General features: G+C 41.9%; 1 protein-coding gene across 1 annotated transcript; it reads right to left on the bottom strand.

Annotated features, from left to right (window-relative positions):
- Positions 1–237: 237 nt before the first annotated feature.
- KCTD12 (potassium channel tetramerization domain containing 12) lies at positions 238–8,432 on the bottom strand. The gene has a single exon (XM_081045641.1). It carries the CDS (start codon positions 6,187–6,189, stop codon positions 5,212–5,214), a length of 978 nt encoding a protein of 325 aa, XP_080901767.1. The 5' UTR covers positions 6,190–8,432; the 3' UTR covers positions 238–5,211.
- Positions 8,433–17,236: the final 8,804 nt, after the last annotated feature.

The following is a 17,236-nucleotide window of genomic DNA, read 5'->3' as shown; positions in this document are numbered from 1 at the left end:
TGTCCTCCACATTGAGTACCAATTCACCTGGACAGGAGATGTTCTTGACAACAAACTCTGAGGAAACAGCCTGTTCACTGCTGGCCCAGCTGGCCAGTTACACAGTGAGTTCTTCTAATGGTACAACGTTCATCATTAGCCCCACAACAATTTGGGAAGTATTCTCAGTATTCTGAGAACCCTTTAAATGAAATCAGACCATTGTTCAAGCCAATTCATACCCAGGAGCCAAGAGGAGTAAGTAAAGGAGTGAATATTTTATTCTTTAGTGTTTAATAGAATACATAACAAGTCACATAATCAATGATTCATTACTTCACACACTGGAAGGAAAACAGTATCGAGTATTTCTGTTATACAACCGGTTAGGAACAGGAGAACAAAAATCTCTAGAGTATTTAGATGGTTGATGAAATTCATTTAAAGTTTGGGCATGTCTGAAAAGACTTCATCAGTGCCTTTTTTTAAATATAGAGAATTTTTTTTTCCCTTGGCTTTCTGTTTCATGAGAAAAACCTGATAATTGTATCATTAATTTTTTGCTTTCACCTTCTATTTTGAGAAAATGGCCCAATGATATGTAAGACATCTTCAATAATTTCATAATTCCAGATAGCTCTTGGGAATCTTACCTTGTTTAGCAGGTAAGAGTTTTTCAGATGCCTGGAAAATTTTAAATAACATAATTTACATCTTCAAAATTAACATCCATGATGAATGTTTTAAACTTTTATCATAAAATCTCACTAATGCTGTTTGTGTGGTCATAAATGGTCATCATTTGTATTCAACAGTAATAGCAAAATATGCCTGCCTAGAAAGTCACAAAGACAGTTGTGTAATAGTTTACATTACAATTAATGTCCACATACTTCAAAACACATTTCATAAAAAAACTTGGTTTGGGGGAAAAAAATCACACAAGGTATATAAGGTGACAAGAATTCTTGGTCAACTGGTCCATCTTCCTACCACACAAGATTATACTCTAATGTAGATATTCTGGTTGAATTTCTTCCAAGTTTCAAGGGCCCCAGTAGAAAATCTAAATCTTCAAACATTAACACTTCAAGATTTTTTTTTTTAATCCAAACTTGCGACAAAGAAAATTTAACTTCAACATAACTTGTTTCTGGCTCTAGGAATCCTTTTTTTCAGGTACTATAGCCACTAGAAACACAAGGGTATTTTATTTATTTCTCAAGAGAAGATTAGGTCATCTAAGTACCATTTTAAAATTAGCTATGGTAAGGGAAAAAGAAAAAGAAAAAAAAGTCCAAAGGATTTATTCTGGTAGATTTACAATAAAAATATTCGGTTTACTATTTAAAAAATTTAAGTCAACTGAGAAAAGCACTTACGATTTAGACTGAAAAAGAAATTCTTAAGGAATTCAACACCTCCTGTCAATACTTTCTAAATGCCTGCAGTATAATTTAGCATTTTTCATGTGGAATACAAAAATGTTTGAATATTAGATAGGATTTACTATAATTTAAAAAGTAAGAAATTATCAAAGCTTCACCTTACATGGCTTTAATGTAATAGTAACATTCCATAGAAAATTCCATAAAATATTGGAATATGTTATGAGCATTGCCAGTTGCCCATTTTGTTGTCTGAGAATTCACAGGTTATGCATTTCATCAGAGAATCAACAGGCCATATATATATATGTATCTGGTTTGAAAGAGAAGACAATAATTTTGGCTAGTATTATAAATTATCAGTTTGCTATCAATGCAAAAAGCCAAATAAGAAACACAAAAATAAAAACGGTACTAAAGGGGAGAAAAACTTTAAAGTCTCACACCTTCAAAGAATATTTTCCACAACATATAATTTGAAAAATTAGGATGAATGTGGTTCATATTCTACATGTATTAAAAAACAGACAACTTGTCAAACACTTGGTGCGAAAGCGTTGAACACAGTACCTGGTTTTTTAACCACTGTTAACAATTCTTTCAAATTAAATTTGTTATTAAAATCTAATGTCACTCAGTTGTATTTGTAAATCAAATGGTAATCGCAGCCACTAAATATGTAAATACATGCTAAACTGAGGTTAATGCAGTCATAATGATCTGAATAATGTATGATATTCTCCCATGTAACCTGAATGGTGTCTTTACAGGATTTATTCAAATGGACCCTCAATATCCCATCCAAGCTCATAGGTGACAACCATCAAACACTCCAGCCTACTTTGTAGACCACCAAGGGTCCTGTGGCTAAGCACACAGAGGGGAAGGGACCCAAAAGTGCCCACACCAAGTTATCTTACCTCAGTTATACTGTCTCCCCAATGTAGAATGAGTTTCCTAACCAGCCTTCACTTTGGCCTAAAAATATAACGTTTCCAGGTGTCCACTTCAAACATTAAAGGGGACAGTCATGGCTAGAAAAAGAGGTTGGTTTACTGTCTCCACCCATTAAATTTCCAGTCTTTCCGATAAATAGTAAGGGGAGTAAAATGTATATGCACAAAGCAGTGGAATACTTCAAGGCAAAGTTTTACAAGATAAAATTTATAATTTAAGTGACAGAGACAAAACTTTAGCAGTTTCCCATGACTCCTGGAGTGGTGCAGATTTAGCAAGGAAAATCAGAAACTCAGAGTCTTCCCATATGTCGGCGGTTTTGATCTGTCCCTCCCTCTAAGATGTTCTCAATTTATGTGATTTTTGTTGAGCAATCTAACAGAATACCATATGGGCGGAGAAATCTCTGTGATACTCACTGTTGGCCAGCGAGCGACATTCCTAAATCATTTCAGGCTTGAAACAGAGGTAAGTTCTGATGCATTATCTAGTCTGAGAACCCAGTCAACACAAAAGCAAACAGGACTTCCTGTATTTCTGCTGCTTCTACTTCCCTTACAATTACAATCTTTATATAAAGCTAACTTTACTTTTCTAAAACTGCAACTACAATAATAAAAGACCTCAAATCTTTCTCTTTCCCAACTAACAAAAAAAAAAAAGAAGAAAAACAGAGTGGATTAAAAATACAGGTACCTTGATTTAAGTAGACAGTTAATCAGCATATTAGTATACAACTAATATCCAAGCAAAAGTATGGAGCAAACTTAGTTTTATAATTAGTATTTTTTCCTAACCCAATTTTCCCAGACAAGGATATATTAAACTCATCAAAACATGTTCCTTTAGTATATACACCATCTAATGCAAGTTAGTGAGGGCAAATATAGGAAATTTTATAGCATTAGTAAATGAATTAAAAAACTAAATGATTCGTGTAAAATGCTTATATATGATATATACAGATTGGATCATATGAGTCTAAGAATAAAACTGTTCTGATTCTTAACATCTGTTATGGACATAGTAAGATACAGTACCAGATTCATTTTTAAAAAGAAGGGGAAATGGTGCTGATTTAAACACTGAAAACAGACTTACAAAATTTTTAGAAACACACTCCAGAGAAAGATGCTGAAACAAATGAAAAAAAGAGAAAGGTTTCTCCATCATCATAGAATATTCAAAAAAGCCTCACAGCATGGAAGATAAAGATTCATTTTCCTTCACTTATGGTGTAGATAGGATATGCAGTGGGAATTTATTCCATGTTAGAGAAAAGGTATAAGGCAACCAGGTCTCCTTCTGTTTCTGTTGCATTTACCTAAAACACCATTTTATTGCTCAGCTCACTTTTAAGTACTTGTCTTCATTTTTTAAATATTCCATTTTACAGCTATCTACAGATGGGCAGCCCTTGTTGCTTCTTTTTCTCTGCAGCCTGTCAATCAAACTGATTCCACCTTAACTTCAAATCATCTGCATGAAAGAAGTGGCATTTTCTGGTTTTCAGGTTTGCCCAGAAGTCAACATTGACTGGGCTTGGAGAAAATAAGTATTTTTAATAAGAGATCTTAAGTCTAAGTAATCAAAATCAAACATATTTTGCTCAACTAAATATATTTTTAACTTAGGGTTTAAAATCAAGAAAATAAAGTTCAAAAACTGGGGGGAAAAAACTAAACAAAAAACCCTACAGGGTAACTCTTTGGTTAGAATATATGAGTATCAGCAAGTTCTAAGTTTAGGACTCAAAACAGTTCAACAAACTGCCAGTTAAGAGTAGATATTAACAGTCTTTATAAAAATGCTTTGCATGTTTTTATGTACTACTGTTCTTATGTGCATGTACTCAGAAGGATGGTACAAACTTCCAACTTTCAAATAATAAATGATTATGTCTGTTCCTCCCTTCCCACCCCTCCTACCTTCCTTCCTCCCCCCACCCCCACCCCCAAATCTTAAGAGCTAAGGTTCTACTGCCATTCATCGCAAAAATACTTGGGCTTTCCTAACACCCCGACGTGCATTAATACCCAGCTCCATTTTTTCACTGCCTGGTGACTTCCCCGCAGTGCTGGGTGGCCTGGGCTGCCTTGCCCTTGTCAGCCGCAGCGTTCTTTCCTCGTGCCAACAAGGGCTGCCTTATCAACCAGTCCAACCGAAGGCTCCGGCAGTGAGCCAGAAAGGGTGGCCTCCTCAGCCCGGAGGGTAACTTTCTACAAGTTTAAGCCACAGGCAAAGACCTTTATTTCTACGTGGAGAAGATATGACCCTTCATTGTGCCAGCACTAGAGTCTTCTCCTACTTTCTACCTGTAACTTTTCAAAGCTTGATTCATTTATAGTCACTGAACTGCCTCCCTGGGATCCTAATTGCAGGTCCCGAGTCTTCCATTCAGCCTTCTAAAACTTGACCTTTACGAGGGCCAAAAGACTGATACCACTTTTTAAAACACTATTCTCGAATGAGTCATAAGGGCTGGAGAAGATTTCCAGGAATCTTCTCTACACTGGACAGGGTCCAATCGGGTTCCGAACAATTCAGTCCTTCCCAGGTACTTGGTGACTTTGTGGCCACACTGCCCCACTGGATCAGACCGAAGGGCTATCCGGGGGAGGGGTGTTTGCGGCAGGGGCCAGAGGAAGCACGGGGTGGAGGGGGGACAACTGGACTCTCGCGGCTAGTGGGGTCCAAAGAAGACGAAGAAGCCAAGAGGATCTGTGGCTCCGGGTTCTGACGTGGGGGACGAGGGGGTCTGGCCCAGCTCCTGGATGTGGGGAACAGAGGACAGGGAAGGCAAGGGCAGAGAGGGAAGATCTATAATCCTCTCCCGGGCGGGAAGGGAGGGAATGGGTGAGCTGGAGCTTCGAGGGATCTGGGGAGCTCACTCCCTGCAGAAGACGTACTCGGTGTAGCTGGTCCAGATCTTGTCCTCGCTCTGGTCGGTGCTGCTGGCGAAGGCGCAGGTGCCCGTGGAACTGCACGCCACCATGTGGAAGCCCGACTCGGACAGCTTGTCGAAAGCCTGCTCCAGGAAGTTGAACTTGAGGTAATAGCGCGACGTGTAGCGCTCCGGGGGCCGGTCGGGGTCTCGGCTCTCGTTCAGAGTGTCCCCGAACACCTCCTTGGCCAGCGACGTCTTGCCGCACACGGTGATGCGCGCCACTCGCCGGAACTTGGCGTCTGCCTGCGCGTCCCGCCCAATAGTGTAGGAGCCGCGGTAGCCGATGGTGATGTAGCCGGAGCGCCGGCTGCCGTCCAACGACTGAGACGGCGTGAGCAGCGGGCCCGCGGCGCCCCCGGACGGGCTGCGGCTAGCCAGTTCCAGCGTGGGCGACGGCACCCCGGCCGAGGCGCCCTCCTGCTGCTCCGGCTCCGTGTAGCCGAGCGACAGCAGCTCGTCGCCCATCGAGCCCTCCTTGTGCACCCCGCGCCGCGCGTGCGGCGGAGGCCCCGGGCCGGGCTGCTGGGGCGCCCCGAGGCGGCGCACAAGCTCGGGCAGCTCGAAGTATTCGGCCTCGCGCTGCAGCCGACTGCGCTCCGGGAAGTAGTCGGGCAGCACGAGCTGCAAGTCCCGTAGGTAATCCAGGATGTAGCGGAAGAGGAAGCCGTCTCGGTCCAGAAAGAAGCGGCCTTTGCTGTCCCGGGCCAGCTCCTGAGGCTGCTGCTGCGTGAACATGCGCCACAGCAGCGAGTCGGGCACCGACACCACGGTGCAGCGCCGGGTCACATACACCTGGCCGCCCACATTCAGCTCCACGATCTCGGGGAAGAGCGGCGGCTCTGCAGAGGACGACGAGGAACCGCTGCCGCCCCCGCCGCCCCCGTTGGGTAATCCACGGGTGCTGTCCGCCAGAGCCATGGCAAAGAGGTGGCCGGGCTGGGACAGTGACAGGGAGCGGAGCGGCGCGCAGGAGCTGCAGCCGCCTTTTCCCGACGCTCGCTCAGTCCTGTGCCCCGGCTGCCGCCGAGAGCCGCACGGAGCCGAGCGGTGCGAGCGCGCCGCCGTGCACCCCGGAGAGCCTCGGTGCGCTCCGCCCGCCTCGCCTGCGCGCTCCAGGCGAGTGCTGGGTCGCGGCCCCGGCGCCGCTTAAGTAGAGCCGACCGCTCGGGCGCCGCGGCGCGCAGGAGGCGTGGGCGGCTGCGGAGCCGCGCGCCCGGGGCGGGAGGGGGATGGAGGAGCGGGGAAGCGATTTGCATCTTCCGCGCTGACGCCGCGCCCGGCCGCTGGCTCCACCCAGGCTCGCGCGCGCCCAGGCGGCCGGACTACCTGCCCGCCCTCTCCCGTCCTGGCCCCGCGCTTCGGCCCCTTCCCGCTCCTGCCCAACTTTTTCCCTCTTCCGAAGTGGACAGAGCGTGGGACAGGCCGCTTCGGAAGGGGAGGCTTCTTTGGAGGGATAGTCATTGCACCCCGTTCCCCTCCCAACTCCACCGGGCGCCTGGAAGGAGGACGTAAACTTCCTGGCCGCGCCCGAGGAGTGGAAGTGGGTGGCCGCCTCCGGCACCGGCGGCCTGCAGAGCTGGCCGCTTTCAGCTCTAGCGCTGTGGCGCTGCCCCAGTCGGCTGTCGTGTTGCTGATGGTTCTCGAGATAGACAAAACATCTGGAGACACGACGGGGTCACCCCACCACAGAGGCAGCCATATTTTGTTCGTATAGAGGAGCAGCCATGAAAAACTCCTAGATACAAAAAGCTAACCTGGGTATCCGGCCGTAGGACACTTTCAGATAGTTTGTTTACTTCTGGGTGAAGAGGCAAACTCACTGGTTGGGAGACCTCAAAATTGGAGGAAATAAGCTGGAATGGCAGTGGGAGACTTGGGTGAGATAAAGGGGTGACTCCTGAAGGCGGCCCACTCGGCCCTCTCCTGCACCGCCTTCGAGGCCAGTCTGCAGTATGTACGTACTGATAGTATAGAGCATAGAGCGGCCTAAGGGAACCCTCCGTCTCCCAGTCCCTCTCAGCCCTTGGTGAATGGCGCCAAAAAACTCAGGAGAGTTTGCAGACCTAACGTAATTTGCAAAAACAACCTTTTAGCCCCTGCGTGTTTATTCTCCCAAAGTCCCAGGTGAGCCTGCTCTCCAGGTGAGCGTCTAATTTCATTCAGTGCTTCCCAGGTGGCTTGTAGTCTCAGGGCCTTTGTACCTTTGAAGGCCCTCTCTTTGATCGCATCTGGTCCTCTGACTCCTGCCCCCTCCACAGTGGCATTCACCCTGTCACTTTGTAGCCCAGAGGACTTCTCCTCCCCCAGGAAGCCTTCCCTGGCTTCCCTGGTAGATGGGGGTCTCCGGATTGCTCCCTCCCCATGCCCTGCCTAAAGCGCAACACATTCTGAAATTTTGTATTCGTGAGTGATTATCTGAAATCCGACTTTGGTAAATAAAATACAGGGCTCTTGAGTGCTGCAGAAATAGGACAGACGGGAGGGTAGTGAAGGATGTTAAGAAATCATCAGGTCAATGACTATTTGGTGTGCACCTGCTATGAGCCCATGCCAGATAGTAAAGAATGCCAGGTTGAATAAGCTCTAAGGCACTTTCAGTGTAACCAGGTAGGCAAAGGATCTGAAGTCTGAGCAGTTATCAGATCAGGTGGAAGTACAGAATGTCACTCAGGATAAATCAGGCCAGATCTTTGTTCCTAATAATAATGTTTACCCTTTTGTGTAACTACCCAGTGAGCTTTATAGTCTCCTCACGGATAAGTGTCATTTTTACTTTGAAATGTTTATGTCTGCTGAACAATTATTCATGTCAGTGTGCTAAAATAAGATCAAGCTCACTTAATTGCAACTACAGATTTTAATACTAAATATATTTGGCCATTGTTTTTTTTGTGTTTTCTTTGGGATAGATGATAGATGACACAAAAGTTCCAAGTTCCAATGCTGAATTTACGGGTGTGCTCCTATTTGTTATATCAGTGACACAGGCTTGACAAAACCACTCTCATTTCTATAAATCCAAGAAACGTCTTCGTCAGACCTTTCTGTACATATTTTTGTATCATTACTTTGCCCATTGTATCAGCAATTCCTGTCAGTCCTGACTTCAAAATACTTCCAGATTATTAACATGTTTCACCGCCTCTCTGCCACCACCCTGGACAAAGCCACCCATTATCTCTTGCCTGGATTATTGAACTGGTCTCCTAACTGCTTCCATCTTTGTCCTCTGTAGTCTTTTATCACCAGAACAAAAAGAGGGATCTTATAACCTGTCAGATCATGTCACCTCTGCTCAGTGCCCTTCCATGGCTTCCCACCTGATGAAAGAGTAAAAACCAAAGTCTTTTTCGTGGTCTACAAAACTCTACATGATCGAAACTGCCCCATTAGTACCTCTCAGACCCATCTCCTACCACTCTCCCAGGAACTCCCTGGTTTTAGCCACATTATCACCCTCTGTTTTCTCAGGGCCTTTGCACTTCCTGTTCCCTTTGCTAAAAGACTAATTTCCCCTGGTCCCTTTTATCTTCCTCAACTTGTTCCCTTCTCACATTCCTCAGGTCTCTGCAATAAGACCCTCCCTTCATCACCGAATTTAATATAGCACAGCCCCACCCAAGCAGCTTCCATTTGTTGATTTTATTGTTTACTGTTCTTTTCCCTGCTTTTGAATATAAACTCCAAGAGTTTAGAGATTTTGGTCTGTTTGATTCATTGCTACAGTAGTCCCCCCTCTCCGTGGTTTCACTTTCCATGGCTTCAGTTTGAAAACATTCAATGGAAAATTCCAGGATAAACAATATATAAGTGTTAAATTGTCTGCTGTTCTGAGTAGCTTTGTGATGAAAATCTCGAAACCTTCCCACTCCATCTCACCTGGAAGTGAATCATCCCTTTGTCCAGCGTTTTCACACTGTATTCAGTACCCACCTATTAGTCACTTAGCAGCTATCTCAGTTACCAGATGGACTGTTGAGGTATCACACTGCTTGCTTTCAAGTAACCCTTCTTTTACTTAATAATGGCCCCAAAGTGCAAGAGTACTGAAGCTGGCGATTCAGATATGCTGAAGAGAAGCCATAAAGTGCTTCCTTTAAGAGAAAAGATGAACAATAAGGCATTTTACCATCTCACATCATCACAAAAAGAAGGGTGAATACAGTACAATAAGATATTCTGAGAGAGAATACATTCACATAACTTATTACAGTATATTCTTATAATTGTTCTATTTTATTATTAGTTATTATTAATCTCTTACTGTGCCCAATTTATAAATTAAACTATCATAGGTATGTATATATAGGAAAAAATAGTACATATAGGGTTCAGTACTATCCATGGTTTCAGGCATCCACTGGGGGTCTTGGAACGTATCCCCAGTGGATAAAGGGGGGACTGCTGTACATAACCAATGCCTAGACTAGAACTGGCATATAATAGGCATTTGATAAATGTCTATCGCACACTTGTTTATTCCACCCATATTTATTAAGGTTCTACTATGTTCCAGGCAGCATGTTCAGAAATAATCTCTGTTCTTTAGGAGCTTACATTCTTGTGAGGGAGACAGATGGTAAATAGATAAATCCACTTTAGGTAGAAATAAATGTAATAAAACAAAATTGTGAAACGAGATAGAGTGAGTGTAGGGATACTACTTTACATTGACTGGGTGGGAAGGCCTTTCCACAAAGGTGACATTGAGCTGAATAATAAGAGATGGCCATGGGAATTTCTGGATGAAGAGCATTCCAAGCAGAGGGCAAAACAAGTTAAAGGAGGCTGGGTTAGAAATGAGCTGGGTACATCTCACAGAAGTTTATCCATTGTATCATCTGCTTCTACCCTGTGAATCTCCAAAGTCCCTTGAAGAGGCCAGTACCAGCTCACCTGAGAGAGACACTGCCTGCCTACACATAGCAGCATCCTACCTTCCCTCTTGACCACTTGGCACACGAGTAATATATTCACCCACCATAAGCTAGTCTACTGCAGGACGCCATTGGTATTTCCTTCTAGAAGTGTTGGCTGTGCTTCAGAGGCATAATCATGAATGAAACAGGTGATATGAGACTGGAAGAAGAATTTTCTGGTTAATTTTGTATGTTCTATTTCTTGCCTACTGGTTGCTGTCATGAAATTCAAGAGGAACTATAATTAGGGAACTTTAATGCTGGGAGGAGTGTTTATGGGGGAAGGGAGAACATAAAGCCTCAGTACGTTAAATATGCTGTCAGAGGGGAGGGGAGAATTTGGGAAACCACTAGCCCTGTGTCTACTTATCAATACAGTTTTTAGTGATGGATACATTGAATAGTCATTGTTTCTTTTCAAGTTGCTCATAGGTTCCTAAAAAAGAGACAGTGCTTTGTCTTTTTATTCTAACAGGTGGGGTGTTGGAAACATTTCCAGACCTACATTCTCATCAATCACATTAGTATCTCCTCCCCCACCTACTTACTACCTTCTCTTCCAGTCAGCTTCCCACCTCACCCCACCCCCAATGTACTTAGTAAATATTCTGCACACCAAAGATTTGACAAAGGAATGAGGAAGATTAAGAGAAACATAAAGTTAAAAGGGGAAGAAGAACTGGAGCGAAGTGAAGTGAGCGCCTCTGAGGAGTGAATGAATTTAATATATGTGAAAATGATCTGTAAACTGGAAAACACCATTCGAGTGTCGGAATCATGATTTTCCACCACCTATCATGATGCCTGACAAGTCTGCTCAATACTGAATGAATAAGTGAATAACAGAAACATTAAAATGAATAGTGTGAGGAAAGGGGAGAAGAGACAGGATCAGAAATTGTCCCAAATAAATGCTTAGTGCATTTATCATCCTCCCAAACTGTGTACATCTTTTCTATATGCAGGCTTTAAAAATCATTGATTTTTTTGCATTCAGAAGGAGAAAGGAATTGGTACAGAGATTAAATAACATTAAGTTTAAGTAAATCAGGAGACAAATGATCTTAATAAAGATTTGGTAAAAGGTGTGCCAATATTTAATCTTTAAAAAACAGAGAGAGAATGTTATATGAGGGATATTGCCAAAATATTAGGTCTAGAACATAAAGTCCCAATATCACTATTATACGAGTATGATTTTTATACCAAATAGAGCCAGAGAAACAAAGGTTAGTAATGTTGGAAATTTTTATGTCCATATTCTTATAAATAGTATTTAAAGCTTTTCCAGGAAATAAGTAACAATATAATAGCAAGCATTTACATAGTACTTACTATGTGACAGCCCTGTTAATAGAACTACACATGTATTAGCACATTTAACCCTCACAATAACTCTATGAGGTAGCTACTGTTATTTCCTGATTTTTAGAAGGTTAAATGAGTAAATAAGTCGTAGAGCTGGGATTTGAACCCTAGCAGTCTAACGTTAGAATCTGCACTTTTAAACACTGTATTTTATAGCGTCTCACCTCTGTAAGTGCTTTCATGTGTTAAGAAATATGTTCTATTATCTTCCCCATTTACAGATGAGAAACCCAAGCAAAGACAGGTTAGGTAACTTGACTGAGGTCACAACTATTTATCCCTGCTAAGGGAGGAAATGGTATTCTCATATTCACGTGCTTATACTCTGCAGTTTTAGTAACCAGACTCTCAAAGCAGTTACTGTGAAACAACTAGGACTTGGAAGGAGTTAAGTCTTTGACTGTTATCTCTGCCTCCTCTGGATGGCACAATCCTGCCTCAACGAAGACTATCCCAGGACACATTTGAGCCCACAGACAGGATGGATCCACTCCTGTGCACTCCTCGCCCGACTCAGTCCTAGCCACAGGAAGTATTATTTTGTTTCTAGCTCTCTAAAATACCATTATGGTTTGCAAAGCACTGGGTTTTGAGTATGTTTATTCAGTTTTATTCTGATCTTATTAATTCCAGACAAGAATAAAGCGAGACTGTGGAAACTGCTGAGATCTAGTTTCCTATATTCAAAAGCCATCAGTACCCACTGGTCTTTTGGGGCTTGTAAAAAGTGAGCAAATATATTCTACTTGTGGTTTCACATATCACACTGAGCACAAAAACAACTGGACCTCACCTGTGGGGGATTCTGGAATTTCTGACAAAAGCTAATTATTAACATCACTGATGTTTCCTAAGAATTCGAAGGCCTTGGTTTCAAATTGTGATAGTAAACTTAGAGGTGAACTACAAATGAGTTCTCACATTCTATTCTAGTGCTTCATTGTTTTGAGGACTTTCACATGTCAGGTTCACTTGATTATCACAACCATTTTGGGAAGTGTCATTCAACAGTGTCATAAGTGAAGAAAGAAGCTCAGAAAGGTCAGGTGACTTATGCTGCCTCTCAGATAGCATCAGCATTTTGTGACAACGTGGATGGATCTTGAGGAGATCATGCTAAGCGAAATAAGTCAGATGGAAAAAAATCAAGAATCACGATTTCACTCGTGTGTGGGCTATAAAACTGAAAGCAAGAAACGAACAAGACAAACAAAAACTCATAGACGCAGACAATAGTTTAGTGATTACCAGAGGGAAAGGGGGGAGGGAGGAAGGTAGAAAAGGGCAAAGGGGGTCAAAGGGTGACAGAAGGAGATCTGAGTTCAGATAGTGAGCACACAATGCAATATACAGATGATATATTAGAGAATTGTACACTTGAAACCTATATTTGTACACTTGTAACCAATGTCCCCCCAATAATTTTAATTTTTAAAAATTGAAAAAAAAAGATAATACGAGGAAATGAATCCCTACCTGGTCATGTGTTATAATCTCTAGGTCTGGCTGTGGATGGACACCAAGCCCAGGTATGTTCAAGTTGGAAAATTATAAAATGTCCCTGGCTCCAAATTAAACAAAGAATGCAAAGGGTGCCTCTCGGGTAGCTGGGGTGCCGTGCTGGGATGGAAATGAATGCTTCCTGACTCCTCATTCAATGCTCTTCGAGCTCATCAGAAACCCTACCAAATCTACTCAACTTAATGCCCCCAATGAAGATTGTCACTCAAAATGATCACCTTGGAGACTATATGCTTATTTTAGAGATGTCAGAATCACCATTTTTGGCATATCTGTTTAGGAAATTTTCTTCAGAGCCAGTTCACACAAGAACAGCATTCCATTACTTTATACTTATGCCAAATGTCGGATTGATCTCTTTTTACAAGGCTGTGAAACAGGGCACCTCACTGCAGGACAGCCCCACATGCCTGAGAATAAATTAGGACAAAGCCAGTTTTCATGAGTGTGAAACCAACGTGATGATTACCAGGTATTCACCTTTTGACATTGGGTTTTAAAGACCTCATCCCTGGAGTTCTCTAACATGCTGAATAGTATTGAGTTTAGGTTACGCAGAGAGAAGAAGGGCTGATTCAACTGCAGAGATTTTAATATGTGGTTCCAGAAAGTCTGCATATTTCACTGTGAGGTTTGGACAAGAAGCCAAGCCACTGGCTGGACTGTAATGGGCAACAATTATAAGATCATTTGTTTGATATAATTAAGGGGAGAAGAAAACCTTTCTTTCCCCAATATGCTTTCCAGTTCCTACGTAAATATACATGATATTTCACAGTAGGGAAATGGCCCCAAACTATGCTAAACTTTAAATGTATATTATTTAATATAATTTATTTTTAGAAAATACATTTCTTTCCCTACAATGAAGTATAGATGAGAAAATCATACACTTTGGAGTTGGATGAACCTATATCCTTTTTCTGGATTTGTTATTTAAAATCTAAGGTATTGGGCAAGGTTATTTAAAAATTCTGAACTTCAGCTCTTTCTCTGAAAATGGAACAAAAACACCTACCTCCTCCAACCCCTGTAAGATTAAATGAGATATAAAGCATGTAATTTCAGTGTCCGGCACATGATGGACACGTCATAAAAGTAACTTTCTCCCTCCACCTTCCCACTGCTGTTTCCATTGTACCTTTTTTTAAATTTAAGTATAGTTAGTACACAATATTATATTAGTTATATTAGTTTCAGGTGTACAATAAATATAGCAATTTGGCATTTTTTATGCCTTACAATGTGATCACCCAGCTAATTCTAGTAATCATCTGTTATTGTGCAAACTTATCATACTAGTATTGACTATATTCTCTTTCACCCTTTTCACCCATCCCCCCATTCCCTTACCCTTTGTCAACCATCCCCTTGGTCTCTGTTTTTACGAGTCTTTTTGTTTTGTTTTGTTTGTTCATTTGATTTTTTAGATTATACGTGTAAGTGAAACCATACAGTATTTTGTCTTTCTCTGACTTATTTCACTTAGCATAATATCCTAATACACATAGACACACACACACACACACACACACACACACACATCCTCTTTATTCATTTATGTATGGACACCTAGTTTGCTTCCATAGCTTGGCTATTGTAAATAATGCTGCAATGAACATAGGGGTGCAAATATCTTTTCACATTCTTTGGATAAATACCCAGAAGTGGAAATGCTGGGTCATATGGTAGAGCTATTTTTAGTTTTTTGAGGACTCTCCATACTGTTTTCCATAGTGGCTATACTTCTATAATCCAAACAGTTCCTTCTTTTAAGTGAGTTTACCTTGGTCTTCTACTACTTTTCTTATATTTTCTCTTGGATGACAACTCTTCAGTAGTATTAAAATGGACAAGGAAAGGGCTAGCCCGGTGGCTCATGTGGTTAGAGCTCCATGCTCCTAACTCCGAAGGCTGCCGGTTCGATTCCCACATGAGCCAGTGGGCTCTCAACCACAAGGTTGCCAGTTAAATTCCTCGAGGGATGGTGGGCTCCGCCCCCTGCAACTAAGACTGAACACGGCACCTTGAGCTGAGCTGCGTCCCAAATGGCTCAGTTGGTTGGAGCGCGTCCTCTCCACAAGGTTGCCAGTTCGACTCCCGCAAGGGATGGTGGGCTGTGCCCCCTGCAACTAGAAAACAGCAACTGGACCTGGAGCTGAGCTGTGCCCTCCACAACTAAGATTGAAAGGACAACAACTTGAAGCTGAACTAAGATTGAAAGGACAACTTGACTTGGAAAAAAAAAAAAAGTCCTGGAAGTACTGGAACACACTGTTCCCCAATAAAGTCCTTCTCCTTCTCCAATAAAATCTTAAAAAAAAAAAATGGACAAGGTAAGTCACATTTCATTTGTAGTTCCCCGTTCTCCACAGTAGTGTCATTTCTAACACAAATTTGCTCTCTGGTTGAAAGATTTAGTCAAAACTAGACAGCTTAGAACTCTGTTTCTCAGCTTATTTCTCATCCTAGACTTTGTTTTTTGGTTTCTTTGTTTTTGCTATTGAGGTATAGGAGTTCCTTTATCCTTTGGACATTAATTCCTTATTAGATGTATGGTTTGCAAATATTTTCTCCCATTCCCTGGGTTGCCTTTTCATTTTGTTATTTCCGTTGCTGTGCAGAAGCTTTTAGTTTGATATAATCCCACATGTCTGTTTTGGTTTTCAATGTCTAAATATCCATCAATGGAAAAATAAGGAAAATGTGGGTGGTGTAGACATACAATGGAATATTATTCAGCCTTTAAAAAGAAGGGAAATCATGCCAATTGGAAAATGGATGAGCCTGGAGGACATTGGGCTAAGTGAAATAAGCCAGACAGAAGGACAAGTATCACATAATCTCATTTATATGAGGAACATAAAACAATCAAACTCATGGAAGCTGAGCACAATAGTGGTGGCCAGGGGCTGGGGAAACGGGACGTAATAGTCAAAGGACATGATAGTTCAATTACACAAGATGAATAAGTCCTAGAGTGCAGCCTAGTACCTACAGTGCAGCCTAGTACCTATACTTAGCAATAACTAAAGTTTTGATAAAACGGTAGGTCTTGTGTTAATGGTTCCTATCACAAACGATAGGGAGAAGGAGAAGGAGAAGGAGGAGGAGAAGAAGGAGAAAAGAAAAACGTTATGTTGATAGGCAAAGCTCATTTCAAGGAGTATAAGCCAGGTTTCATGGAATCCGAAAAACAATATAATAGCAAGAATTGTCTTATTTTAGCCTAGAACAGAACAGCCTAAAGGGGAATACTACCAGGCAGCATGCCAGCTATATTCTTTCTGACACCAAAGGGCAACACTAGGACCGGCAGTTAGAACTTCTTAAAAGGAAAAGTCCAGGTATAGCTTAAGAAAAACCTTTCGAACAACTCTAGCCACCCATTGATAGGAAAAGCCACCTCACCCAGCACTGAGCTCCCACAGACCTGCCATAGGTATGTGGACCCATGGAAGACAGGTGACACAGAACGAATCCCTGATGTGTGTTAAGAAGCTGCACCAGGGGGTCTCTACTTCTTTTCTGTTTGTAAGATTCTATTCAGAGAACAATTTTCCTAACCTACTTCTTACACAAGAGTAGGTACTTTTTTATTCTAATCTTCTCTCTCATTTCCAGGGATCAAAATTCGATTTAACACCTCTAATATTAGAGAATTATAATCAATCAATAGTTAATATGTCTTATACACTCCCCAACGGCCAGGATATATGGCAAACAGTAGACCTCAGTAGACCTGTCTTAAATGTCTCAATACCCAGGAATTAGCAGATCTGAAAAAGTGGCATAGCTTTCTTCTGGCTCTTAAATCTTTGACGAAATGTAAGGGCAATACTCTTATTATTAACAAATGTTTCCAAATTGTTGTATTATCAGTTTTATTCACGTATTTAAATAAATCCAACTACACAAGTATAACAAGTGAACATTTACTAATAAATCTACTTTTATAAGTACATCACAGAGGAAGTAAAAACCTATTAAATAATACAGCACCCATCCACATAATTTAAATCATTTTATTGCACACATTTTTTTTTAATTTTATTGATTTCTCACCTGTTCATGCCACTAAAATCTTGTATTATTTAGCCCTTATACTGCATAAAAAATGGGAGCCATTATTATGCATTTGGCAAAACCCACAGAAC

This window comes from Rhinolophus hipposideros (genome assembly GCF_964194185.1).
Source record: "Rhinolophus hipposideros genome assembly, chromosome: 4".
Classification (NCBI taxonomy): domain Eukaryota; kingdom Metazoa; phylum Chordata; class Mammalia; order Chiroptera; family Rhinolophidae; genus Rhinolophus; species Rhinolophus hipposideros.
The sequence above is the reverse complement of the archived record's forward strand: the minus strand, read 5'-3'. Positions and strand labels throughout refer to the sequence as shown.

Coding starts and splice junctions, on each gene's coding strand:
- KCTD12 (XM_081045641.1), bottom strand. CDS start 6,189: ATGGCTCTGGCGGACAGCACCCGTGGATTACCCAACGGGGGCGGCGGG.